Source organism: Balaenoptera ricei, chromosome 3 (assembly GCF_028023285.1).
Source record: "Balaenoptera ricei isolate mBalRic1 chromosome 3, mBalRic1.hap2, whole genome shotgun sequence".
In the NCBI taxonomy this organism is placed as follows: domain Eukaryota; kingdom Metazoa; phylum Chordata; class Mammalia; order Artiodactyla; family Balaenopteridae; genus Balaenoptera; species Balaenoptera ricei.
The window spans coordinates 121,808,833-121,836,416 of NC_082641.1; the positions used below are offsets into that span (position 1 = coordinate 121,808,833).

General features: G+C 40.4%; 1 protein-coding gene across 1 annotated transcript in view; it reads left to right on the forward strand.

Annotated features, from left to right (window-relative positions):
• KCTD16 (potassium channel tetramerization domain containing 16) overlaps window positions 1-23,259 on the forward strand; it is a 278,802-nt gene extending 255,543 nt beyond the window's left edge. The window contains exon 2 of the mRNA XM_059919533.1: window positions 22,805-23,259. Within this exon, the coding sequence (XP_059775516.1) occupies window positions 22,805-23,259 (455 nt within the window). The remainder of the gene's footprint in view (window positions 1-22,804) is intronic.
• The last annotated feature ends 4,325 nt before the right edge of the window (window positions 23,260-27,584 follow it).

The following is a 27,584-nucleotide window of genomic DNA, read 5'->3' on the forward strand; positions in this document are numbered from 1 at the left end:
TTTGGAACTAGGGTTTTATCACTTCAACACCCTGGCTTAGAAGCAGGTATTCTGAGAAACTTCTCCTGAGCACACTTAACTCATTAACTGTGAGAAGGACCTCAGACATCTCCCTTAACAATGAGAATCTTCAGGAGGGAGGGAGAGAGGGAAAGATATAATACTTAGGAGGGAAACTGGTATTAGTCACAGCATATTAATTTCTCTTGGTCTGTTCTCTTTGGTACTGCAAATGGACACCTCTGTCATCTCCCATCTAAGCCTTTAGCTGGTTCTAAATATTTCCCCATTGGCCAGAGTGTGTGGAAAGATGCACCCCTTCCATATTTAGAAACATTAGTCCTTTTACCCTCCAAGAGGTACTTTGATACTGAGGAACATTGGATCTAACATAACCCTGAGATTGATCACGTGGCAAATTCTGAGATCATCTGAGCTTGAACATACCATGTAAAATTACCCATCTCAAGGAACAAGGTTGGCGGATCAAGGAAAAGAATGAGACCTAAATACAGTACAGACTTAAGGGTGGCATTTTATCCAGTGACACATAATAATCTTTGTTCCAAAGGAATCAAGGAAGGGAGAAAGGGAGTGAATCACCCAGAAGATGTATGTAATAAGTGTTAATACAATGAGAGAGAGAGAGAGAGAAAAGGAGAGAGAAGAAGAGAAATAAAGAGAAAAACAGAAAGAGAAAGAAGAGAGCATTGCTACAGGAAAGCAGAGTATCCACGTTTAAAAATATGAGGTTTGGGCTTCCCTGGTGGCGCAGTGGTTGGGAGTCTGCCTGCCAATGCGGGGGACACGGGTTTGAGCCCTGGTCTGGGAGGATCCCACATGCTGCGGAGCAACTAGGCCCGTGAGCCACAACTACTGAGCCTGTGCTTCGCAACGGGAGAGGCCGCGATAATGAGAGGCCTGCGCACCGCGATGAAGAGTGGCCCCCACTTGCCGCAACTGGAGAGGGCCCTTGCACAGAAACGAAGACCCAACACAGCCATCACAGCCATAAATGAATAAAATAAGTAAATAAAATTTAAAAAAAAAAGATGCATTACAATTCCCAAGATGTTCTTTAAAAAAAAAAAAATATGAGGTTTACTTTGGGATGTCCACTTTGAGCATTTGAAAATGACCGGTTGACCTTAGTCATTTGCCAAATCAGGTGACAAAACTAGACCTAAATGAAATATCATCTCCCATCACTGTGATGATAAAGCTGAATGTGAAAGCTGAGTGAGGGGAAAACACAAAGAAAAGCAAGCAGCACCCCAAGAGAATAAGAAAGAAAACTGGACCTTCTTTAAATGCCTACATTAGCGGAGAATCTGGCTGCTTTTCTCTCAAGTTCCAAGCTTCAGAGTCTATTATTTGAGAATGGTACAGGCTACACTCAACATATCTCACTAATCATACCCGAGATGGGGGAATTGGCTCTTAAAAATCATTCAGTCCAGTGCTGCCAGAGATGTCCACCAATGCAAGGGTACCCGGGAGGAAGTGGAGAAGGATCTAAAGGAATGGATTTGGTCCTGTAGGCCCCTTCTTCCCTGAAGATAGAGCTAGCTGTACCTTTTTGCATCATTGGGAAGATGATACATAATTAGAACCCACCCTAGACAGATTGTTCAGGGACAGCTATTTCTCTCGGTATCCTCACACTTTCTGCCCTGTGGGGCTCACGTCCCTCCTCCTCTAAGTTGATGTTCAGGCTCCAGGTGCCCAGGGCAGCCCAAGATGCTTCAGAGTCTCTCGCTGAAGTCCCCCAACCAGCATGCTTTGACTTCCTAGTCTGACCACATTTCCCTCTCACCATCAACCCACTCCTCTAGTTTTCCTCTCACCTTGATCTTGGAAAGAAACTGTTTCACCCTAAGTTGTCAGTGTCTCCTCACCACTTCACTACGTCTTTACTGTGTGTGGATTTTCATAGGAGACTCTTGAAGCAAAAATGCCTTAAGAGAAACAATGATAGAATTTAGTGTCAGAAGCACCCAATTTGAGGTCGCACTAAATGTGGAACCTTGGGAAAGGCCCTTAATTAATGTGAATCACAATTTATTAATTTGGCAAATGGAAGAAAGAATCCTTTATTTCACAGGTTAAAGATTAAAGTGTGATTATAGCTGTATAAAATCCACTAACAAACTATTAAACCTTGAGTAATTGTTGTTAGTGTTATCATTTTCATCATGGTAGAATTCTTTACGGGCCAGTGAAAGTGGTATTTTGGGCAGAAGAGGAGGGGTACTTACATCAAAATTCTAATATCATACCCTATAGTAGCTACCTACTCTGCTGGTTTTAGGCTGGCCTTAAACTGGGACTGAGATTTTTAAATGTACCAACCCTTTGCAAGAGTTAATTTCTCAGGCTTCCCTGGTGGCGCAGTGGTTGGGAGTCTGCCTGCCAATTCAGGGGACACGGGTTCGAGCCCTGGTCTGGGAAGATCCCACATGCCGCGGAGCGGCTGAGCCCGTGAGCCACAACTACTGAGCCTGCGCGTCTGGAGCCTGTGCTCCGCAACAAGAGAGGCCGCGATAGTGAGAGGCACGCGCACCGCGATGAAGAGTGGCCCCCGCTTGCCACAACTAGAGAAAGCCCTCGCACAGAAACGAAGACCCAGCACAGCCATAAATAAATAAATAAAATTGAAAAAAAAAATTCCTTTAAAAAAAAAAAATAGAAAGACTTAATTTCTCTAGGGTGTCAGAAGTGGCCCCCTCTGACTTCAGTATGACCTCATGGAAAAGATATTCAGTGTACTATTGAACCCAGTCAGACTTCAGTAAATTTAGCAGATGGGGATAAGACATGGAGGATTGAACGCTCAGATTTCTTTTGATAAGAAATTGACACACCATTGTTCTAACTGGTATTCCAGCCATGCTGGGGAATTCAATGGTGAATCAGTAGACCCTAAGCACATACATGTATATGTCAACTCTATGCTTATCTTAAATCCTTATGCTATGCATTATTTTGCTGCATAAGTTAGAATTGAGGAAATTACCCATCCAACCAGTCTCTACCTCATTTTCTTTCAGTAAAAATTACCTTTTTAAAAAGTAAAGTTAAAAAACTTTACCCTTATCTTCCATAAAATCAAAGCATTCATAAAACCAGAAGTACCCATATCAACTTTATACTTTGTTTTCGTCACATGGACATGGTACAAATCAACTTTGTGTTTTCTAAGAGAGTGTGTCCTTGCTATTAATATTAATTATTATTAATACTACTCTATCTTCTGCCCCTGATAATATTCAGGGAATGTTGATTCTTCTCTCAGCCAACTTTTTCAGGAGGTGCCCAAATTATGAATGGGTCACATCTCTGCAATTATATAAACATTGAATCTATACAATATTTCCTCATAGAAATAATGCTAAAGTTTGTGGTTAGGTCCCTAATTAGATGTCAGAAGCTTTTTAAAGTCATTACAATTTCTATGGGAAGTCTTGGGATTTCATATATAAAGATCCCTCGTTGATAAATCAACTCTGAGAAGGAAGCTCCTCTCAAAGCTCATTCTCTTTTCACTAACCTGGTGGTGTGAGATGCCTTCTTCCCCTTACCAGGGGTTTCTTTGCCTGGGTCATATCTTTTTTTCTGGGTTAAGCCATGTTTTAATTCCTTTTAAGAGAGCATTGGGCTTGGGCTTTTATGGTCTTGATAGAGAGATGTTCATAATAACAAGTAAATTAACAAACAAACAAAAAACAATAGACCTGAAGTTTCAAGCCACCAAAAATGGTCCATCCAGGGAGTGATTGTGCTACCATTTTCTTATAGACCTCAACACCATAACACCATGTTTTGAAGTAACCACATTCTGAAGGCACTGCAGCAGTTTCCACCTTCTGCTTGAGATTTCCTCCTTTTTCTTTTCAAATATCTGAGATGATGGGGACCCTGCACCCTCATCACCTGAGGGATTTTGTTCACAACCAGGCGTCTGCATCCAAGCTGGGGGGGAAGTGTTCTCATTCTCTTTCATAGTGCACCTGGGCAAACATGACCTGTAATTAAATCATCCACTCAGAGCTCTGTTACCTCATTTGAGGCATGCTTGGTGCTCAGGACCACTGTTTCTGTTCTTCAGGAGCACGGGTACCTGGCAGGCAGGCAGGCAGAACGTTTGAACATATTTCTAATGCAACCTTTAAAAGTGTTGTATATTTCTTTGGTTCAGTAATACGGAATCTGTCATTCTGAGAAAGATACACACAGATCTTTGTTTGTCCTCACTAAGGACTCTAGGTAAAAGTTATTATTTTTTCTTGACATTTTTTTTCTAATAAGGAAGAAAGTAATGATACTAATAAAGTATCATTAAATGTCTGGTAAAATCTTTGAGGAAATTTAGAGCCATAAAAGGCTACTCCACCTAATCTTTCCTGGAATAGGAATATGGTGATATAAACATAATGGCCAAAGCCAGTGCAACACGTTGATTCACTCAATTGAAATTTTTTGGGTTGGTATCTAGCACGTGCAAATATTCTTGTAGGCATTGCAGATACAGCGGTAGATAAAAGAGACAACAACCTCTTGGTCTCAGGGAGCTTACGTTCTTGAGCATGTTTGGAGTTGACTGCTACAAGTATTGATCGTACGAGGTCACAGACTGCCTGCTGTCTGAGTGGCCCCACCTCCAGCTTTTCCCTGTGACTCATAGCAGGCCCTTCCTCCTTTCCTTCAACATGGCAGCATTGAGGAAGGTGCACAGCCCTGAGTCTGGAGCAGATGGGAGAGATACAAGTGGGAGAGTCTCACTCAAGTTTCTTTTGCTTCTACATGGCCCCCTCCCTTCCAAAGCAGGAGACTCCTTCCCCTTAACCAGAATCTATCTCCATGCCTCCTGGGTTATTGAGTATGGTACCTCAGCAACAGTTGAGAAGAAGGAGGTACATTCAACTTCTGCAACCGTACCTATCTTTACTGGAGAATAGAGCATTCTCCTGCTGCGGTAGAGATTGTGGTGGCAGGTAATTTGGGGACCAGGGCAATGTAGAGGGGAAGAGTCAGAGAAGGAAGTCCAGTGAGGACTCCAGTGATGGAATTTGGTGTGGGGCTGTGGGACAAGACTGGGATCCCTCTGACTAAGCAGTGGGGTGAGGGCAGGATTAGCTGAGCCAGTAGTGGAATGCAGAGAGTTAGGTTTGGAGGATGGGTTGACCTTGATGGTTGAATGAGGGAGCCAGGGATTGTAGCAGCTTAAAAGGTTTGTAGCGGGGTGAAGGAAGGGGAAGGGATGTTTCTAGGTAGGACTGGCAATATTCAGAGAGTATTTAAGCATTGGAGTAGAATCTTTGATAGCTTTTGCCTTTTAATAAAGGGACTTGCACAAATGGGAGTGCATCAGTCTGGGGATGTCTGAACATAGGTGCAATTCTCGAGGCATAATTGTCTTGGTGTCGGTGCCTGATTCTCCTGCTACAATGTCAAAGAAGGGAAATTTGTGTGCAGCATTAGAAATGCTATAAATACACTATATATATATATATATATATATAGTGTATAAATACACTATAAATACAAACTTGATTCACAGATAATCTGCAAGCCATTGCCATGTCTCATATTTTGCCATTTTAAAACTGTGCCAAACTTCCATGATCCTCTACTCATAGAAATAAATATTTGGTATACGCACATTATCTTCAAATTATAGGAACAAGAAGATTCTTTTGGAATTTAACCCTTTTCTCTAGGTATATCTAAAAAGGCATGTATAATTCTGTATATGCATAGGCTATTTTAAATTCTTTATATATTTTCACTATTTTTAATTCTTTATATACTTCTGTCACATGCACAAATAAAAAAGTATAACTGTGCTGGGGTTTAGAACAATAGGGAGAGCATCAGAGTAGTGTATGACTTTTTGACCTTTAACGCTTACATTTTAACTTAAAATACATGTATGCTTTTCTTTTAACTAAAATTTACTACGACTGAAAACGTAACCTGCCTATCAACTCAGTGTGTACTTCTTTTTCCTCTCTGACTTGCTCTATCGCTTTTTTACTGTCCATTCATTCCCTTCCCCTGTCCCTCACACACACAAACACACACATATACGCGCACACGCCCAATGTATCCCAGGCTAGACTCATTAGGGGCACGTTACAATACAATTTGACTATCAAACTTCTCTTACCTATTTCTCATTCAGCTGAGGAAAATACACTGCCGTGGTCTCAGGTTTACTCTTCGTTTTCCTTAATGCACGATTCAGTGACTTATTTGACTAGTGAATGTATTTTTGATGGATAAATAGAGAGTTGGGTAGATCTCGGCTTTTGAATTTATTTTGGCAACACTTTCTGTGATACTATACCACATTTCTTTTTTCCTGGTGAATGGAAAAATAAACAAATAACCTCTTGTAATGACTGTACAGATGAGTATTTGAAAAGATAGACGCTTAGAAATTGTCTTTCCCACAATATTCTTTTACACCTTATGCTATACAGACTGTTTTTATTCAGAAGTGGTGTTTGAAGATCTGAGAGGAGGGGGAGTGCAGAAATTTTCTAAACAAAGTATGCATATAGCCATAGATGCAAAGTAGTTTAAGCTTCAAGTGAGGTAGTTAAGGAAATAATGAAGCCTGCTCAGATGAAGTACAAACTTGTGATGGAAAGGCAGTAATCACTGGGATATGTGCATTTAAATGTAATGAGTACTTAATGAATCTGTCATCAGATAGCCTAGTTGATTAAAAGATGATTAATCTATTTGTTCACTCCAATGACCGGAGTGAAGTGGCCCTTATGTGCCAAATACTCTGCTTTTCTTTGGGGTTAGAAAATGAATAAGCATGGTCCCTGCTGGTAAGGGACCCAGAGTCTGATGTGGGAGCCACTCACAGAGTACAACACGGCACTGTTAAGTGCAGGAGAGAGGTGCCCCAGGTGAAAGGGCAGATGAGGGGTCAATAACTCGACCTCTAGGGGCATTGGGTTGGGCTTGGTGTAAATCAGGAGACTTTCTGGAAAAGGTGCAACTAAGCTGACTCTTCCTTGATTAGTTACTCAGACAAAGGCAAGAGGAGACAGGAAAGATATTGAGGCAGAAGGGACAATCTGAGTAAAGTCAATGAGGCAAGAAGCCTCATACACAAACACTAAGGAATCAGTAAAGATCATGGAAGGAGACCAGTTTAAAGAGAGAATCAAATACCAGATCAAGAGTCCCTTTTGTCCTGTGAAGGAGAGTAATCCAGTGTCAATGAGACCAAACTGAAGGCTGAAAATAAGAATGATAACAATACCAAAGATACAAATTCTACCTCAGAGTTAAATGCCGTGATATTATTATTATTTTGCAAAATATCTTCATGAATATTCTTATTTGACAGAGAGAACCTAGCAAGCTGTAAGTAGGGTAATAATACTATCAAAATTAGGGATGAGAGAAATATAGGGATTTTAATAATTTGGCCAAGACCTTATAACTTGTTGGAATCATATCAGGGCTGCGGCATGGGTCTCATACCATGACTGGTGCAGCACACCGCCTGCCCATGCAACCAAAGCATCTTAGCTCAAGGGTTGCTATTGCTCCCATTTTACAGGTGAGCAAAATAAGGTTCAGCAACTTGCTTAAGTCACACAAGCGATACGTAGAAGTGCAATGACACTGAGATTTGTTGACGTCACAGCCCAAGCTCATCACCACCGTGTGAAACTGCCTTTCTCATGTACTGCTCCTTGATTTATATAACACCTGTACTGTACCATATGTGAATTGTTGGTATTAAATAAACCATATGGAGATTTCTTTCTCTGTTCCAAGAATTCTGCTGCAGAGGCTGCTGTTCTGTAGCTAAAGAAACCCCATCCTAGAATGTTTACTAACTAGTCCTTGGTCCTGCTGTCAAAAAAGAAAGAAAGAAAGAAAGAGAGAAAGAGAGAATAAAAAAAAGCCGAATGTCTCAGATCCTAATGGAACTTGGTTTACTGTTTAATTCAGCTTCAGGGGTGGGGCTGTCATAGAAATCTGCTAGAAACTGCCCTTGAATAAAAACCTAATGTACAAACCAAAGGGATGCTATAAAGCTGAACACGCTGAAAACCTGTTAATTTTCAACAGTGTTTGAACTTCAGGTTCGGCTTCTGTTCCCAAGAACCTGACAGGATGCAGGGCTGTCTTCTTGCATTTCAATGTGTTTGCAGCTATTTTCTCTCTCCCTGTTGTAGAGGATGCACAATCAGGTATTAAGATGTGACAGGATGATGGAAATGAGAAAGTGAAGAAGGCACATGGGAAGGCAGTAATTAACTGAAATGCATATTTATCATAGTCTGTCATTGTTTACAAACAATATAATGATTCCTGATGGTGAAATTAAACTCCAGCCTTCCAGTTTGTGAAGTCAACCAAACAACCCCAGCAGGTGCAGATCAGCAGAGAGACTAACCAAGTAAGTGTTCGGATGTACAGGATAAAGCTGGAGACATCTGTCAAAAACTGATTGATTGTTGAAGATTTGAATAATCTATATATTGGGATGCCTTAACCATTGATACAACCATGGCATAATGGGGGAAGAACAGGACTTATAAACAGAAAAATTCTCCACTCTAATACCCAGCCTAGACAAATCCTTTGCTTTCTGAGCCTCATTTTCCTCATCTGTAAGACAGGAATAAGGACATCCATCTCATAGAGTCCCTGCTCTCCATCTCCGCTCCTAGAAGTCACCCGCATGAGTCATGTCTGGACTCTGTAATAACATCCTAACTGGCTTTCCTACCTCCGTTCTTACTCACCTATATAATCTCTTCTCTAGAGAGCAGCATGAGTAAGCTTGTAACAAAGATAAATTAGATCATGTAATTCCTCTGTTTAAACCATCCTTCTCGTTGCCCTACATAACTCCTGAGTGTAGCCTTTGTAGTTCTTTACATTTTGGCCACTGTCTCTCTCTTCAACCTCGTTTTCTGCAATTCTTCCTCTCTCACCATATTCAAGCCATGCATGTCTTCTTTCTGTTCCTTGCATATTCTTTCTTATTCCTACCTCAGGACCTTTGCATATGATGTTTCTTTTGCTTATAATGACTTCTACATGATCTTCACAGACTGGCTTCTTTTGGACAATAGGTTCCCACTCAAATATCAACTTCTCTGGAGATGCCATCTGACCATTCTGTCTGTTGATTACAACTCTCTCACCCAACTCACTCCATCATATTATCCTGTTTTATTTTCTTCAAAGCCCTCATCACTACCTGAAATTTTATCTTTTACTTGTTAGTGTTTATCTTCCTTACTAGAATGTAAAATACCAGTGACTAGCTGTGTACCCATTGCCTAAGAGTGCAATCAAATGTTAGTCGAGTGCTGAGTGAATAAATGCAAGGATCAAATGAGGTATAAAAAATGGAAATGGTTCTATAATCTATCAAGCGTTATACAAATACTAGGTTTTTTCATTTCTTCTCGCCTGTTAAGTCATGACTCTTCTCAAATCTTTGTCAAAATGGAACAAGCATAATTTTCAGCCAGGAACTCTTTCAAATGGGAACTTACTTTCCAGGAACTTACAATTTGATGAAGGACAAGATTAGCATGAAGAGTAAAATAAATTATTTTTATGAAAAAATTGAAGATAGCCTATATTCATTTGCTAAGGTCAGTTTTTTTCTTTTGTACCATACCACCCCATGTAACTATATGGTTGCATATATGTCACATAGAATTATTGTATAGAATTAGAGGAGAAGCATGGAAAAAGGAAATTTGAAATAGTGTTGATGTGGGGAGAGAGCAAAATTTATCAATTTGGAATTTCTACAGACCCATAAGAATTCTCAAATTTAACTAATTATCTTCATCCCACTCCCTTCTGCCCTTAGTCTCTTCCTTTTCCTGGCACCTTTTCATATATCTGTTGGCCATTTGTATGTATTCTTTGGGGAAAAAATGTCTATTCAGTTCCTCTGCCCATCTTAAAATCAGAATGTTTGGTTGTTTTTTTGTTTGCTTGTTTGTTTTACCTGTTAAGTTATATGAGTTTTTAAATATTTTTTTTGGATATTAACCCCTTATCAGATATATGATTTTCAAATATTTTCTCCCATTCTGTAGATTGCCTTTTAATTTTGTTGGTTGGTTGTTGTGCGGTACAAAGTCTTTTTAGTTTGATGTAGTCCCACTTACTTTTTTGCTTTTGTTGCTTGTGCTTTTGGTTACACACCCAAAAAAGTCATTGACAAGACCAAGTGTCAAGGAAATTGTACCCTATGTTTTCTTCTAGGAGATTTACGGTTTCAGATCCTATGTTTAATACTTTAATCCATTTTGATTTAATGCAGCCTCTATCAAAATCCCAATGGCATTTTTCACAGAAATAGAAAAAAAAATCCTAAAATGTATACAGAACCACAAAAGACTCTGAATAACCAAAGCAATCCTGGTTTAAAAAATAAATAAATAGGGCTTCCCTGGTGGCGCAGTGGTTGAGAATCTGCCTGCCAATGCAGGGGACATGGGTTCGAGCCCTGGTCCAGGAAGATCCCACATGCCACAGAGCAACTGGGCCCGTGAGCCACAACTACTGAGCCTGCGCGTCTGGAGCCTGTGCTCCGCAACAAGAGAGGCCGCGATAGTGAGAGGCCCGCACACCGCGATGAAGAGTGGCCCCCGCTTGCCACAACTAGAGAAAGCCCTAGCACAGAAATGAAGACCCAACACAGCCATAAATAAATAAATAAATAAATTTTTAATAAATAAATAAATAAATAAACAAAGCTGGAGGCATCAAGACATCACAGTCCCTGAACTCAAATTATATTAAAAAGTGATAGTAATCAAAACAGTATGACAGTATGGCACTTGCATAAAAATAGACACAGACCTATGCAACAGAATCAAGAGCCCAAAAATGAACCCTCATATGTATGGTCAACTAATTTGACAAGGGAGCCAAAAAAAACACACACAATGGGGAAAGCATAGTCTCTTCAATAAATGGTGTTGAGAAAACTTTATAACCACTTGCAGGAGAATGAAATTGGACCTTTTTCTTATACCACTCTTTTGGTTATCTTTTTACAAACTCTTTCCTATCTACAATATTTTCCAAATGTTAACAATCGAGTGTGTTACTAAGGGCCTAATTATTAATGCAAAGGGAATAATATATTTAATAACCAGGGACCAAGCAATGTAGTATTCAAGAATCTCACAATCTAACTTCCTCGTGGTTATCACAGGGATCATATTTTCCATCCCCTTTGGTCTGGAAATCATTAGTGCTAATTTATGTTGATAACACTCCATTGCATTCATTGCTTATTGGATACATCTGTCAAACCACTTGAATATCTGTTTTAAGTGAATTAACCATAAAAGTAATGGTGGGATCTACAATGAAAGATATTTCTCCCTATAAGAAGGGTGAGTTGGGCAATCTTATGAAGTTGTGCATTTGTTTGTAATTAATATGATTGAACAAAAAAGGCAAATCATATATAAAGGAGTAATAGTGAACTATCATCACAGTACGTAATTTACCCCCTCTTTCAGGAATTCTTGTTGCCCTTAGAGCCACTGCTGGTCATGTATGGCAATCTTTGCTCCAGAGCCAAGAGGAGGAAAACTTCTCTATTAATCATTCTGTTCATCAGCAGTGCTTTCCTAAATATTATAAATTATGCAAATGGAATCAATTATTTGGTAAATAGCCCATGAGAGCAGAAAGTAGAGATGTTGGTAATATGAAGGTAATATGAAGATGGGCTATGGGTAGACTGTCTTTTGAAAGAAAAGCAGAAAAACAGGAGATTACCTATAAAGTATCTTTATTGAAACTACCCTTTAAATATTTTACAACTGTGATTGATATGAACATTGTCAATTTGGGTATCAAAGTAATTATCTTTTAAAAAAAATTATTCAGTGGGTATTGAATATATTCTAGACACTGTGATCATGCCAGAGACAAATTCTCACCCTCCTACTGGAGCAGTACTGTTATTTCCAACATTTTCAGATGATAAAAACTGCTAGTCACCAGCAGAGTTGTGGCCTATTCCTGTTTCTTTGATGCCAAAGCCCAGTTTCTGAACCACTAGGCTTTACTACCTGCCTCATTATGGAAATTGTGGGATCAGACTGCCTGAGTCTGTATCACAGCTCGTCTCTTAAAGCCTTTTAGTTGCTTAACCTCTGTGTGCCTCAGTTCACTCTTCTGTAAAATGTGAATGACAGTAGAGCTTACTTCATAGGGATGTTGTAAATCTCAAATGAGATTCTGCAGGGCAAGTGCAGAACAGCACCTGGCATGTAGTAAACACTCAATTTAATGTTGTCTATTATTATTACATGATAGGAATATAGGCTCTGGCTATATGGGAAAATCCTAGATTAAAGCCATCTTTGTCCCATTTTGAAATCCTAATTAAAAGAAGAGTAATTAATCAGTGGCCAACTGGCAGAGATCCATGTTCAGTTGGAGCTGCTAAATTCTGTAAATCTTTCTTTTCTGTTGTCATCTGAAGACAACCTGGTGAGAATAAGGTGCTCTTTTCATTTTATGAAAAGTGAAAGGGCAACTCCATTTCCTTCATTTGCTTTCATTGGCCTTCTTTTGGAACTTATAGTGAATGGAATGGTTAGGTCTCTGCCCAATAAGCTCCTTTCAAAAAGATATCATTTCACTGAAGCATCACGATATACTGATGGAACAGGAGTTAGTCTTGGAGTCAGATCTACCAAATATCAAATCTTGGTGTCATCTTTTATTAGCTTTGTGACTCGTGGGCAAATTAGTCAACAATTATGAAATTCGGTTTCCTCATTAATGAAATGGGAATCATACTAACCACAGAGCAGTGGTTCTCAACTAGACGTGATTGTAGTTGTCGTGCCTGAGTGGCAGAGGTGCTACTGACAACTAGAGGGGAGAAACCGGGGATGCTGCTTCACAACCTACAATGCACAGGATGGCCCCCGCAACAAAGAATTATTCAGCCCAAACATCAGTAGTACCGAGGTTGAGAAACTCTGCCTTAGAGTGCTGTTGCTAGAATAAAATAAAAATATTTGTAAAGCACTTAGACCACCTCTGACATGTGGTCGGAGCTCATAATTCATTAATGTCATTTGCCGGGAGTTACTAATGTGAGTTCCCAGGCTTCCTCTGTCAGGTCCAAGCATTGTGATAAACTCATTCACACGGAGGTGTCAGACTCATTCTTTCCTTCAAGGGTGTACGCAGTTTAAAAGCAGTCCTTTTAGATGCTGATTCTGAGTAAATCTCTATGATGAAACGTCAGCCTCCCTAGCGCCTGGGGAAGTTTGGTCCCCATGCACCTCCTCTTTCCCCCAAGGAGGTGGGAATTCGTCACTGTAATTATTTACCTCTTGTCACTGGTTTTGAAGATTTCAATGAGATGATACAGGTAAAGTGTCCAGCACTGTGTACGGCGTAGGGTAGGTGCAAGCATAGGTCAGTGTTATCATCACTTAGTGTCTGTCTGACTTTCTGTCTGTCTCTCTCCATTAGGCATGTGGTCATATTAGAGGAATCTGCTTTCTCCAAATTGCTCTGCCCTGTGTTTATCTTCACTGTACTCAATAATGGACTCTTCCTGAGAGCTTTTTTCCCCCAGGTGATAGACTCTTCAGCTACAAAAACCTCTCCACTTGGGTCTGATTTTGCCTACATGGCTCTACACCCTCCCAGCTCTGTCCCTGGCAAGGTCCCAGACAGGCTCCAGACCTGGAGCTGGGCTTTGACACTATTGTTCGGACTCTTTCTCTCTCCTCATTGTAAAACGGGGGTGCTCAGTGGCCTCTAAGTTCCCTTCCAGGTCTCGCACTCTGTGATTCTGTCTACAGTGAGTTCCGCACTACATCCTGATTGGCTTTCTCATGGCTTTCTCACCATCTGAAGAGAAACTTTTCTGGTTAACTCCGACTTCAAAGCAGTTTATGACTTGTAAGTGTTCTAAGACAGTTATTTTGTTTTATCTGTGATTCTCAAAAAATTCCCAGGGTACTCTGGCTCTTGGACAACTGCTCTGGGTTCATTTGGCTATTTTTTCTTTTACCAGGAGAATCAACAGAAATTTATGTTTGCATTTACCAATAAGCCATATATTATTGTGTTTTGGTTTTCCCCACTTGGAGGAGGTATCATATTGGTTGGTTGTTGAAAATTCATTAAACAGTATTAGCAAATATTAAATCTTAATTAAATGGCAAAGGACTTTTTTTCCTGTGCTAATTAAATGCACACTTCAAACGCTGTTGATTGCTACCAGGGCAGCCTGGGTAGAACAGAAGACTGGTGGAGGGGCGTGACATACCCCACACATCAGGAATGTACCAGAGCTCTTCATCCTTCATTTAGTCATTTTCAGTTCTTTCCAGTGAACTTGGGGAAGGGAGCTGAGGTTTCTTATATAAATATAATGATTTTTTAAAAAACCTATGAAAACCCGAATAGTTAAGTTGTTCGATCAGTTGGTTACTTTGAAAAGTTACCAAAGGGCTGAAATCACTGGGACTATCATGTCTTAAAGTCCACACTTTAACCCTTTTGGCCTATTAGTATTTTTAAATATCTCTAGTAGATAATTCTCGTGATATTGAATAATATGTCCACCAAAAAGAGCAGAAGCTTTGCGTTAAAAGAGACCTAGACTTGAATTCTTTTTTTTTTTCTTATCAAAACCAGAAATTTATTTCTTACAGTTCTGGGGGCTGGAAGTCTAAGATCAGGGTTCTTAATCTGCCACATGTAAACTCTGTAACTTTGGGTCAGATAATTAACCACTTTGAGCTCCAGTTTTGTCTTCCATAAAAAGGAAAGAGAGTAACAATCCACCTAGTAGAGTTACTGTGAAGATTAGGTTATGTAAAGTGCTAAGCACAATGCTAGGCACATAGGAGGCCTCAGTAAATGATATCTATTATTATGCTAAGTTTCTGGTTTTGGAGGTACAGCTATTGTTGGAATAACTATGTACAACAGGTGGCACTGTTGCCTTAGTATGTCTCTTGAGAGTGTTAGTCAAATTTGTTGGGACTAGTGTAGCAAAGAGGCTATGATTCCAGAAAAGAAACAAGTCACCAACAAAGTAGCTTAGAAAACTAATAGTACTTGTGCCCTAAAGCACTGGCCAATATTAGTGCTAGAAATGTACAAGTGTTAAGAAGATGACAGAGGTAAACTAGACAGAAATTAAAGGTGTTAATATGAATTTGATATGGTGTTCAAGACTTTTATTGTAAGTAACACAAAATTAACTTTCACTAGATTAAGCCAACAGACAATTTCTTGGCTTGTAAAATTATAAGGCTGGGAACGGGGCCAACTTGTGATACCACTAGATGTAGGGCTCTGCCTCTTGACTATTTCTCAGCTTTGCCTGTCCTGCTTGGCTTCTTCATGCATGAATATTCTCTCGAACTGGTAAGGAAAATAGCCAGTGAACTCACATCCTCCTAGTTTGGTACATTCCACATCATAAGGCAGACACTACCCATAAATTCGAGCAGAACAGTCACAGTGGGGACTCCGATTCACCCAGCTTGGCTTACTTGACCGTGCCCGAATCACCCACTACAGCTGGGAGATGGGAAGTTCACATTTGGTCCATGTGTCCTCCCCTTATGGCCAGACATGGCACCATGGTTGACAGCCCCTTCAGGATGTGATAGGGAAGAGGCAGTTCCCTAAAGGAAAAGAAGGGTGGTTTTACTGGAAAAGGGGGACATGCAAACCCTGTAATAATTTCATATACATTTCATTCTAAGAGATAAAATACTCTGAGATATTGATTGAGAGGAGTTGTAGCAGAACTTATTATCTGGGGGACTTGTTCAAGTTTATGAAAATTGGTGAAGAAAAATATAAAAGCGAGTGGCCAGGATGAAGAAGACTGGGTGGGAAGAGAGATCAGATGGGCCACAGAACTCCCTATGAAATAGGCAAATAAGGACCTTGGGGACAGGAGTAACTCAGTATGATCTTAGCTGAAAAATGCTGAGACTTAAAAGGAGGAAATACAATAAAGAGGAGGAAAGCAAGAGAAGGACAAAAGGCCCTGGAGAATGTGAAATAAATGTGTCCTCAAGGAGCACTTGAAAGAGCAAGGCAGTAGGCCAGAAAGTTAAAGTTCAGGATTACAGCCTTATACACATCATTGCATTGCTTTATTTAGAGAGACACCTCACAGGTGAGGCTAGGAGGGTGTCTGAACATCACCAAAGTGGAAACTTATGTGACTAGAGACCATAGTTGAGTGGTTAAGAAAGTTAATTTTTACTTAATTTGTATAATGCCTTTAGGGATTTTTTGGATATTAATAAATAATTATGAGTGATGATCATTTAGAAAATCTGTATATACAGTTATTCAGTTCTGGATGGATTTTGCAATTATCTCTGTTGATCACCATGTTTTATGTTTTTGTCACATGCATATAAATGTCTAGTGATACGCCTAAATATTTTCCATTTTGCAGGTCAGTTTTTTCTCTCTTTTTATTTTTCTTTTGGAGGAAGGTTTACTGCCTCTCACACTCTAAACCAAAAATTACTTTCTGTACACATGATCCATTTCCTCTCCCGTTCATTTCCATGCAGATATTTCCAGCTGCCCTGATAGCCTGGTGTTTATGTGCCCTGGAGTGTGCATTAGAATTCAGAAGAGAACAAACCCAGGCTTTAACACAGGAAAACGGACATTAAACCAACCTAGAAACACATCCACAGTTACACATTGTGGTGGTGTGATAGAAACAGGTTGGAAGTTAGGACTGGCTTAAATTGGGTTGGGGGATGAATAAGTAAGGCGCTCTGAGAAAGGGATGGACAAAAAAGTGCTAAACAGGTGAAAATCAGAAGAATAAGTTGCTGGTAGAGGGATGATCAGATGCAAAACACTTAATACGGTATAAGAAAGGGCAGCTGGGCAGCAACTGAACTGAGATGATGGGGTTTTGGGGTTTTTTTTTTTAATAAATTTATTTATTTATGTATTTATTTTTGGCTGTGTTGGGTCTTTGTTTCTGTGTGAGGACTTTCTCTAGTTGTGGCAAGCGGGGGCCACTCTTCATCGCGGTGTGCGGGCCTCTCACTATCGCGGCCTCTCTTGTTGCGGAGCACAGGCTCCAGACACGCAGGCTCAGTAGTTGTGGCTCACGGGCCTAGTTGCTCCGCGGCACGTGGGATCCTCCCAGACCAGGGCTCGAACCCGTGTCCCCTGCATCGGCAGGCAGACTCTCAACCACTGTGCCACCAGGGAAGCCCGAGATGATGGTTTTTACTTCCATTCCCTAACTCCTCCATTTGCACTCATGGTCCAGCAGGTCGAGAGCTATGTCTTTCTTTTCTGTTGCATCCCTGGCGGGGTCTGTGTGCTGTTATTAAGCTGTTGTCTCTCGGCTTCAAACCCACCCCTCTCTACTGTGCTGTCTGACCCTGAGGCTGGGATTCAACTAACCACCCTTTTCATTGGCCAAGCTGGCTTCCTGTTAGATTCTGTCTGTAGGGGACGCTAGAGGAAGACTGTAATAACAGGGGGAGAAGAAGGACTCCTTATTTGCTTCCTGCTCATCAGAATCAACTCAGCTTTTATTTACCCCAGAAGCAGTTGTTTCCGGTTCTCATGTTTTGTCTTTTGTTTTTTTTTCTGTAATCCCCAGAGCCAGGCTCCTTCAGAGGTACCAGGACCAGCAGGCATGGTGCCCTCCTCACATGCCTGGGTCTCACCTCCCATAGGATGCCTTTTGCCAGCATCTAGGTTCTAGTAACCCCCCCTCTCTTTTATTTGTCTCCCCAGCCCTAAGGGTGGTATCTTCCTCTTGCAGTCACTATCTTTGACTCCTCCAACATCTGTTTAACCAATTCCTTATATTAAATTCTCCCTGTTCAGATAGCAGGTGGAACGTCTGTTTTCCTGACTGGCCCTGGCAGATGCATGGGTGGTTTAACTGTCTGCTTTTGCCCAAACTTGCCATGTCTTAATGAGGATCCCCAGCTGGGTCCCTTCAAGGCCAAATGTCCATGAGTGGAAAAGGTCAACCACAAGCAAGAAATGATGATTGTCAAGCTGGAAGATGTATTTTTCGCAGATGCTTGCACAGTCTGCCTATTCCCAACCTCAACTATGCAATATCTTTTCCAAGGTTAGCAGAATTATAAAACATCAATTCGGGCATTATTGACTTTTCAACTGGGATACCGAGAAAGTGTTTCAGCAGCCTTGATAAATTAAATCTGACCACCTAGCTCCCAGACTGGCAGGTTCCTACATCATTGACAGAGAAGACAGGGGAAAGCAGTTTTCCCAGCTGTTGCTGTAAATGATGTGCATTGTGTTCACAATCATTAGCAGGTGGAGAATTTGAAGTGTGGGTAGATTGCAGAGCTAACTCTTTTAAAAATGCATAAGCACTTAGTGAGTTTGCTAAGTCGTGCCTCATTCAGTTCGGTTTGAATTTTTCATAGGGGAGAAAGATTCTGTTGTCTTTCCTCTTTTATTCCTTCTTTGTCAGTAAGGACTTAGGGCTACAGTGGAAAGGGACTGAGTCTAATCATGTAATTTTCTTGACTGGTCCTCAATTTTTCCAAGTTGTAAAATGTTGGAAGATTGAGTGTTTAAGGACTTGAGGCTATTGAGTTTCCTGCCCCTCACCATTTAATCCAAACTACAAATTTCCCTGGGCTCTGGGTTTAAATTTATTTGATGCGTCCTAAAGTAAATTTTTATCCTGGAAGACTCATCCATTTGTGAAATTCTAAGCACTGCACTTTGAAGGAACCTTCCTTCCAAAATGATCCCCTGCTCATATACTATGTTCCTTTCCACTCCCAAATAGAGTCAGACATTATGAAATGCTCAGTGTGCATTTTCCTGACGAGTCCAATTATAACATTAGTGTTCTTCCCAACATGATGCTCCAGCCAGACCTAAGAATTGGTTTTATAGCGTGTTAGTGGAAACATAATCATCATATCTAACAAGCTCCTGATCTTTTTTGTTTATGTAGATCAGTGTCTGGCTTCTGGTAAAACAAATGTGGAATGTGTACACTGATTGAAATGCGTATTGGTTGCCACAAACCATGAAACATCTTTACCTTCGTTAACTATCTCATTTAATTTTCCTAAAACCCTTATGAGGAAGATACTATTACTAGCCTTATTTTTCAGATGAGGAAACTGAGGCTCAGAGAGGTAAAGTAATTGATCCAAGCTGACATGTTTCAGGGCCTGACTCTGGAGCCTGCCATCTGTCTGCTACATTATCAACTTGATATAATTCAACACATGTGTCTGGCTCATTCATTTAATCGTCAGACATTTATCAAACCTCTATTATGTGCCAGGCAGCAAAAATGAAATCCAACAAATTCAGCAATGGTTTATTTAAAAATAAGGAAGAGCTATTAGGCTCTTTGACCAGCAACTAGTTAATACACCCCTCGAAAGGCAGTAGAGGTTTTGCTTTTTTTAATATCAATAAATCAGACTTTTCTGGGAATGAAATGGCTTTCTCCCTATATCTGACTAATCAATTGTAACCTATTTTCTCCTCAAATGGAGAGATTTATTCCAGCCAGCATTGGAACCTCAGCAAACTGAGAGCAAAAGTATGTTGCAATCTGAAGTACCAAGGTATTTAGGAGATGATATTTTGCTGTAATTGGGGAGATTCTAGAATACCTAGAGTTACAGAACATACCTTTCATAGATGCATTTACACTCTCCAGAACAGGTGAGTACATGTCAGTGGGACTGCAAGGGCGAAAGGGTTTTCTGTGTTCTGGTTTATAACCTCTGTCTGCTGTGGTTAAATTCTTGGGACAGGGGATGATCAGACAGACAGTGCTTCCAAAAAAGAAACAGCGTGGTTCTCTTCTCACGTTTGATTATTTTTCAAATTTCATAATGACTTCATGAAGCACCTCCAGCTAGACGGTGTTAATCCCATATTCTTCCCTGATTTCAACCTAATATGTAGACTTCAGAAGTCATCTTATGGATTATCTTTCCAAAATAGTAAAACATTCAGATGTGCTCCTAAAATATTGAAATGTGGTAGTATAACAAGCTCCACTAAAATTAATTTGTTTAATTTCCCTTTAATAGTGATAGCGCCTAGAATAAGTGGAAAGTAATACTTCTATTTGCCTGGAAGCTGGTGGATCCCAGCTGACATTTAAATCCGTGATCATCCTGGCACTCCAGGGAGGAAATAATGCATCTGTGCCAGGTTCTTGGCTTGGACAGGTCTTGGAGGGCTGCATGCAGTTTTCCACATGAATACACAGGACTCCCTCACATGATGGTGTTTGCGTTGTTAAAATGCCTTTTAGAAAAGCCTCAGGTTTCCCTCCAAGTTCACTGAATGGAATGACTTTCAGGGAAAGGTAACTGTTGGGCAGAGAAACACAGGTTTGTATTTTGACCGGTACAGCAGGTTTTATGGCCAAAATATTTTGTCATCTTGTTTTAAGGTAATAGGAGTACTCCAGCACATCTCCTTCTTCTTCTCCTTTCTGTCTTTCTCCTATTCCTCTTCTTTCTTTTTTTTAAGGCTAAGTTCAATTCCTGAACTTTTCTCAAAAAAAGAAAAAAACAAATCAAACTAGATCAACTCTGGGTTGAGGTGATTACTTTTCCTTGACCCAGTTAGCTGGAGCCATTTTTCCATCGAGTCATATTAGTATAGGGATGGTCAGGTTTGGAGAGGCAGAGGCAAAATCTGCCTTCTGAAGGAGAAAAAACGTTCACCTCAAGAGTCTGGGCTGGCAGACAGAAACCATTTTCTATTGCTGATATTTTCTGTTACCAGCTGGCATATGTTGAACAGTTTCTCTGTTGCACGGAAGAGATTTATTTGTAATAGCCTGAGATAACTAGGACGTTATTGCTGTGCTGATTCCTATTAGCTAATGGGATTGTTGCATTTCATTTAATGGGTATATAAATACATGAATACTCACTCGCATTTTAAAAAGTGGTTCAAAAGAGCAGGTATACATGAGAGAGACTTTTGGCATTGTGATTTACAGGGACTTTTTTTTTTACTATCTCTGGGGAAAAATGTATAAATTGCTATAAATATTTAAATCATTTAGCTGTGTAGAGGACAGGCATTGTAAAAGACGGCAGGATATAACTTTCCTAATAGTTTCCATTCTAGGGTTCCTCTACTTTGACCACATTAGAAATGACAATAAAGTGGGATCTTATTATCATGTGACTTATCATTTATGAGTATAAGATATAGTGCAAATCAAAACTAGGTCTCCTTTAAAACGTATAAACATACCACATTATCCTTGTCCTCAATATTAGCATCATAAAGGGGATTGATTTCCCTTTTTTTTATGGCTTAAGTGCAATGAACTATATGAAGTACCCAGTGTATAACATATGATCAGTAAACAATATTAAGTTCATGACTCCAAGAAGACTGTGGCTGTTCAGAGGGTGGAAGGCTGGGAGCAGTGACTTATGTTTAGGAAATTGCTTTGTGCCGTAATTGTGGATTTCCTAGTTTAGGGAGCCACCAACTGAGTATCTGAAAAATGGCTCTGCCTCCAAATAGCTCAACGCAATGCTATGAATCAAGACTTAGGGAAATAGGGAGAGAGGAATTCACACTGGCTTAAATATATTGTAGTGGATCATATAAGTGAAAGCTCATTGACAGGTCTAGCTTCAGGTATGGCTGGATCCAGGTATTTAAACGTTATTATTAGGATAGTATTTTAATGAATTTCTACACTGTGACTTGAGCTATTTTCTGGGATGACAACAAGAAACATTTCATCATGTCCACCTCAGGGTGCTCATGGTATAGTAGCTGAGATGCCTAAGGTAGAAAAGAACTATTACAAAATATGATATGTGCAATAATAGATGCATTTACAAAAGTAGACCATAACTCAGAGGAAAATTTTAACAACTACTTCTGAGGATAGGTGAACAAGGACTTCAGAGAGGAATGAAACCTTGAAAATTGTTCTGAAAGAGAAGCAGGAATTTTACAGACAGCCTTGGTTATAGTATTTGGGAGACCTGTATTCAAATCCCAGCCCTGCCATTTACAGATAGTGCAAACTACGACAAGTTTCTTAAATTCCCAGGGTCTTAGTTTCCTTGTATGGAAACTGGGAGTGGAGCTACTGATTTCTTCGAATTATCACGAGGACCCGGTGAATTGATGCGTGCACAGAGCTTACATGGGGGCCAGCACAAAGTAAGCCCTCCCTGACTGGTAGCTGTAATTCCACTTTTCTAGACTCCCCCTATTTACCTGACCGCAATAACATGGGGCATTGGATTAGGGTTTAACATCAGCCACAGTAAAATCCGCTAGCATTTATTGAGCGCTTACTGCATGCCACACATTGCATTAAGAATTTCACTTGCCTTGTCTAAATCCACCCTACAACTCTTGGAAGTGGGGAAATTATTATCCTCGTCTCACAGATAAGGAAACTGAAGCTTTGAGAATTTAAGGGATATGCCAGCGTAGCAAGGTTAGTGATGGTATAGCTGAGTAACTCTCTGACTCCAATGCCCGTGGGCTGAAGCATTATATTATATTTCTTGTCATGCAGCACGCCATCATTAATTTGCTTCGCTTGATGAACTTGGCTGCTGGGTACTCCTGTTGCAGCCCATTCCGTGTGCCATCCCATTTCTTCTGAAGACATGGTTGTGGTTGCTCGTGTGTGTGTGTGTTCACGTGCTGCGTTGTTACTCCACACTGAGCTGCCTGGCATTCATCCCTTGGGTCCTGTGCTTCCTTGCAGGTGAGCCATCGAGGTGGTCATCCTCGCACTGTGATTGCTGCTGCAAGAATAGCAAGGGTGACAAAGAAGGAGAGAGTGGCACCTCTTGCAATGACCTCTCCACCTCCAGCTGCGACAGCCAGTCTGAGGCCAGCTCTCCCCAGGAGACAGTCATCTGTGGGCCCGTGACACGCCAGACCAACATCCAGACTCTGGACCGTCCCATCAAGAAGGGCCCCGTCCAACTGATCCAGCAGTCAGAGATGCGACGGAAAAGTGATCTGCTCCGGACTCTGACTTCGGGCTCCAGGGAGTCGAACATGAGCAGCAAAAAAAAACCTGTTAAGGAAAAGCTCTCAATTGAGGAAGAGCTGGAGAAATGCATCCAGGATTTCCTAAAGATCAAAATTCCAGAGAGGTTCCCTGAGCGAAAACATCCATGGCAATCTGAACTTTTACGGAAGTATCATCTATAGTGGAGGGCGGGGGAGGTGGGAGAAGAAACAGATCGTGTCACCATTTTGAAGTAAACCTCCTAAAGGAAATTCATATTTGAAAAGAAAAACAATAACTAACAATACACATTTGTTAGAATACAGTAGCCCATTGATATACTACTGCCTATTTACCTAGTTCATCTTAACATGTCAATCCACAGGGTAGATTTCTTTCCAGATGTGGAAGTGTAAGAGAATCTCTCTCTCTCTTCTTTTTGTTCTTTATTTGTTTGTTAACTTGGTCCCATGTGCTGAGTATCTTATCTATAATGAGAGCCAGCTACATAAGTATAGCTGAGAGGCCTTGGGAATCATTTATCCGAAACTGGGTTTTGCTCTCCTCTTCTACCTCCCTCCTTCGAATGAGAATATGGTAGAGATCTGACCCACTGCCATAGGTCTGGATTTTTAAATTTTCCTTTTCCCTTTTGTTTATGGGGTAAGGGGGGAATGGCAGATTTATATGACTTTTCACTCAAATCGATTATGTGCCAGTTTATATTGACTCCGTCTGCATGAGTATTTGTGCAACACAAGCCCAACAAAGTGTGTATATACACACAGTGCACATGAGCCCAGGGCCTGGGCAACCTAAGAGGTGTGCTTTTGCTCCCAGTAGCACCCTCTTAGAGCCCTTCAGACACAGGAGCCTCTGCTCTTATCTTAAAACCCTTCTGGGAAGATTTCCCAACCTCTCTTGGCAACACTTCCTAACATCAGTGAACCTTCATCATCAACAAATTACCTTCCTTATTTCAAAATTAACACCCTCAGGCTCCATTTTACTGCGTTGCTCTTTCTCTGCACTAGGAGAAGGTGAGAAGAGCTAGTCACATATTCTTTGTGTTTTTTTAAAAAAAACAAAACATCCCTCATCCACAAAAATGACTGCAAAACGACCCCATGTTCAGCCTTCTCTACCCTGAGCTGAATTACCTTCCTTCTCGCAGCGTTTTCAGAGTCCTTACTGCCCATGTTTTCAAGGCGTGGCCTTTTCACGTAATCCACATTAAGTTCTCTGCATTCCCGTGTAGCTGTGGAAGTAAGAAAAACACACAGCGCTTGGATGAGGGTCCAGCGTTTTGTTTTAAGAGGAAATTGTATTCCACACCCCTCCTAGTAATGTCTCATAACTTGTTCAAATTGCAGTGCTTCACTGTTACTTCCTTATAGGCAGTTTTGTTTGCCTTTGGGATCTGGGATTTGGCTGTGTCCATACTAGGATTTGGCTGTCGTTTCTGTGATGTCTGTGAACAACCCAACTAGATAACTGAAGCTCTGAAATTAAGACTTTGGCTTTCTAAACTGTCTTTCTTGATTATATCCTTCACCTATATAGACACAGCCAAAAAGGTAACTGCTAACAGCCATCCATCCATGTGACTCTGTATTCTGTTAACGTACCAATAGTTTTTTCATAGACTTGTGGTAAGTGAAGATTGAAGGGCAAGTTTTTACTTTCAGCATTCCTCGTGCATTTCAGTGGGAACTGAAAATATAATTTGTCCATCATTAATTGTGTGCCAAGCACTACTAATTTTTTTTTTACTGTGTGTGTGTGTGTATGTGTATATGTATCACAGGTAATAAAGGCAACTGGATGATGTTTGTAGGAGGGAAACATAATGACCAATTGCTTCTTTTTGAAGTCTTTCACTGATGCACATTTATCATGTAAGAGGTCTGTCTTGATTTCTGTTATTATTGCCCATTAGTATATGGATATCTTTCTGAATTTTTATTAATTCTTACACCTGGGCAACAGACTCAGCCAGTGTTTTCTTGTCCTCATGGTTCAAATGGACTTTACAGTTTTGCTGAAGTGGAAAAGAAAGATCATTTCGGGAGCTGAGTTGTCAAGAGAATTATAATTATGAATTTAAGTGGTGTTCTTTTTTGCAGTAGTATATTAGCAGACATTTAATCTTAACTACAACATAGCTTTGTACAGCCTACCAGTATGTCTTCATTCTTTTCAATGTTTCTTTATACCACATCAAGATATCATATTAATAATAGAAGATTCTGCAAAGGATCATAGAACTTAATGGGCCAAGAAGTTGAATTTGGTGAAAATATCCCCAAACTCACTTTGGTCAAATGATTCTTATGGTCCTACTAGAAGTTCTGTCAAAGAGTTGGGGGTCTAACTGAAATGGCCAAAGTCCCAACTTTCTTGAATTTCAGACCTGATTGTCATGCCTTCAAGATAGAAACACACTAGTAAGAATTAGAGAACTAGTAAGATGGCAGTCAACACACTACTCCTACTACGTACTTTAAATAGGAAATTAAACACTGCAAAAGAAAATGTTCATGGCATTATTTCTCTGTTCTTTGACCTGTCATGAATTTGTTTCTGTTTAGGCTGTCTTTATACCCCCAGTGAACAAAACCAGTGGCGGCAAGTCTGTTTCAAACAACAGTAACCTTTTAAATCTGAGTCAGCTCTAGACTGACACTCACACCAAATAGTCCAAGTAGCTGAAACAGCAGCATGGTGTTCATTTGTGTGGCTGTTGGTGTGGAGATGACGGTAGACCTGATCAGTAAAAGGCTCTGCAGAGGCACCGAGTCCATGGACATCTTCAGTCCTAGTTCAGGTGGAGTTCAAGTGAGGTCTGTGTGGCCTGCAACATTGGAGATGAGTTCTGGGTAAGTGAGTTAGAAGATGAAATGCTGTAGTGGCCCTGCACCATGAATCAGGCCCATTTTCCTGAACTTAAAAATAGTTTGAAGAACTTTTAGTTCATTTCTGGACAGAACAATATATATGGTTCGCTTCTTGACTATTGGTTATGACAAGGGCTGATATGAAGAGACTAGTAGCATCAAATAGGTCAAATGAATAACGAATCATATGTGCAGAGCCCCTACTCAGGTAGCCTCCTAGAAAATTCTGCAATGCTAAAATCCATTGAGCTTGGGGAGGTCATTCTCTAGGTCATTCTCCTAGAAAATTCTGCAATGCTAAAATCCATTGAGCTTGGGGAGGTCATGCTAAAATCCATTGAGCTTGGGGAGGTACATGGGTCTTCTGAAGGCAGAACTATATTTATAAAGTCCCCCCACCCACTGTCAAAAAGGGAGTGATCTGTGTTTAGCAGGAAAGGGGGAAGACAGGAAAATAAAACTGTTGCATCATTGTGGTGGTATGCTCTCCCTCCCCCTGCTAAGAAAAAAATTGCCCTGAGGTACGGCCATAAAACAACAAAGTGAAGTGGTTTCCAAAAGTTGCAGTGATGTTATCCTTTGTAATTGTAGGCACAGTGTTATCTTCCTGGAAATACATGCATGATGAATTATAATAAAAGGGGAACAATTCACAAACCGTAAGTGTTCCCTTTGTTCTTTATTCCTCCATAGCTATGTCTACCCCCAGCCGATTCATTTGCAGGGGTTACATCTATTAAAGGAGAGCTAACAAGGAATTTTTCACTTTTGCATTGGCCTTGTTTGATTCAGGGGCACCTTTATCCATAGGCACAGACCAGATATGTATTGTTCATTTTGGGTCCTCTTAGTTCCCACTGCTTGTGCTTCTGGATTACTTTTGCTTCTCTGATTATCCTTTCTGATTCCTTTAGACTGAGATTCCTTTCTGATTATCCTTTGTCTGTGCCAAGCAAAACATGCTCCAGTGAGACAAAGAAAAGGCATATATGGTGTTTTGCAAAATTACTTGACCCCAACTCCCAAAATGGGAAACAAACTCTGATTCTCCTATGTTTTTCCCTGTTACAGTTTCAAATTTCCAACTTTGTATTTATAGTGTCCCAATCCAGAACACTTAAGTGCTGGTATTTTCTGCCACTAGCTATCATAACGTGCAACTTGACTAGTCTTGGTCTTCTGGATGATATTTCCTAGATTTAAGACTCTATGAGCTTTTAGGAAGAATCGTTTGTCACCTTCACATGACATAGCAATTTTCAAAGGAAAAATGATGGGAGTTATTTTTTCCCTGATGACTCTGTGGCGGATAAATGTTTTTGCCAATTTGCATGCTGGGTTATACGTTTAGCATGGGCCGTTTCTCTCTTAATGTCTTGGTATTGTTGGCATCTTGCAATCTTGATGGCCCACTGTTCCAATTTATTTATTTTCTTTTATATTGTCAAAATAACACACGAGAGAAAGAATCAGAGTGAGCATTCTGTATTCTGAGGTAATACGGAGTTAGATGTCGTTTGAACAGGACTGTACAATGATTAATATCTGCAGAGAAATTAGACCAAATGAAACCTGCTGAAATGGGTTTGATTTATATTGCCTTCATCATTCTGATTTTAGAAGAAATGGTT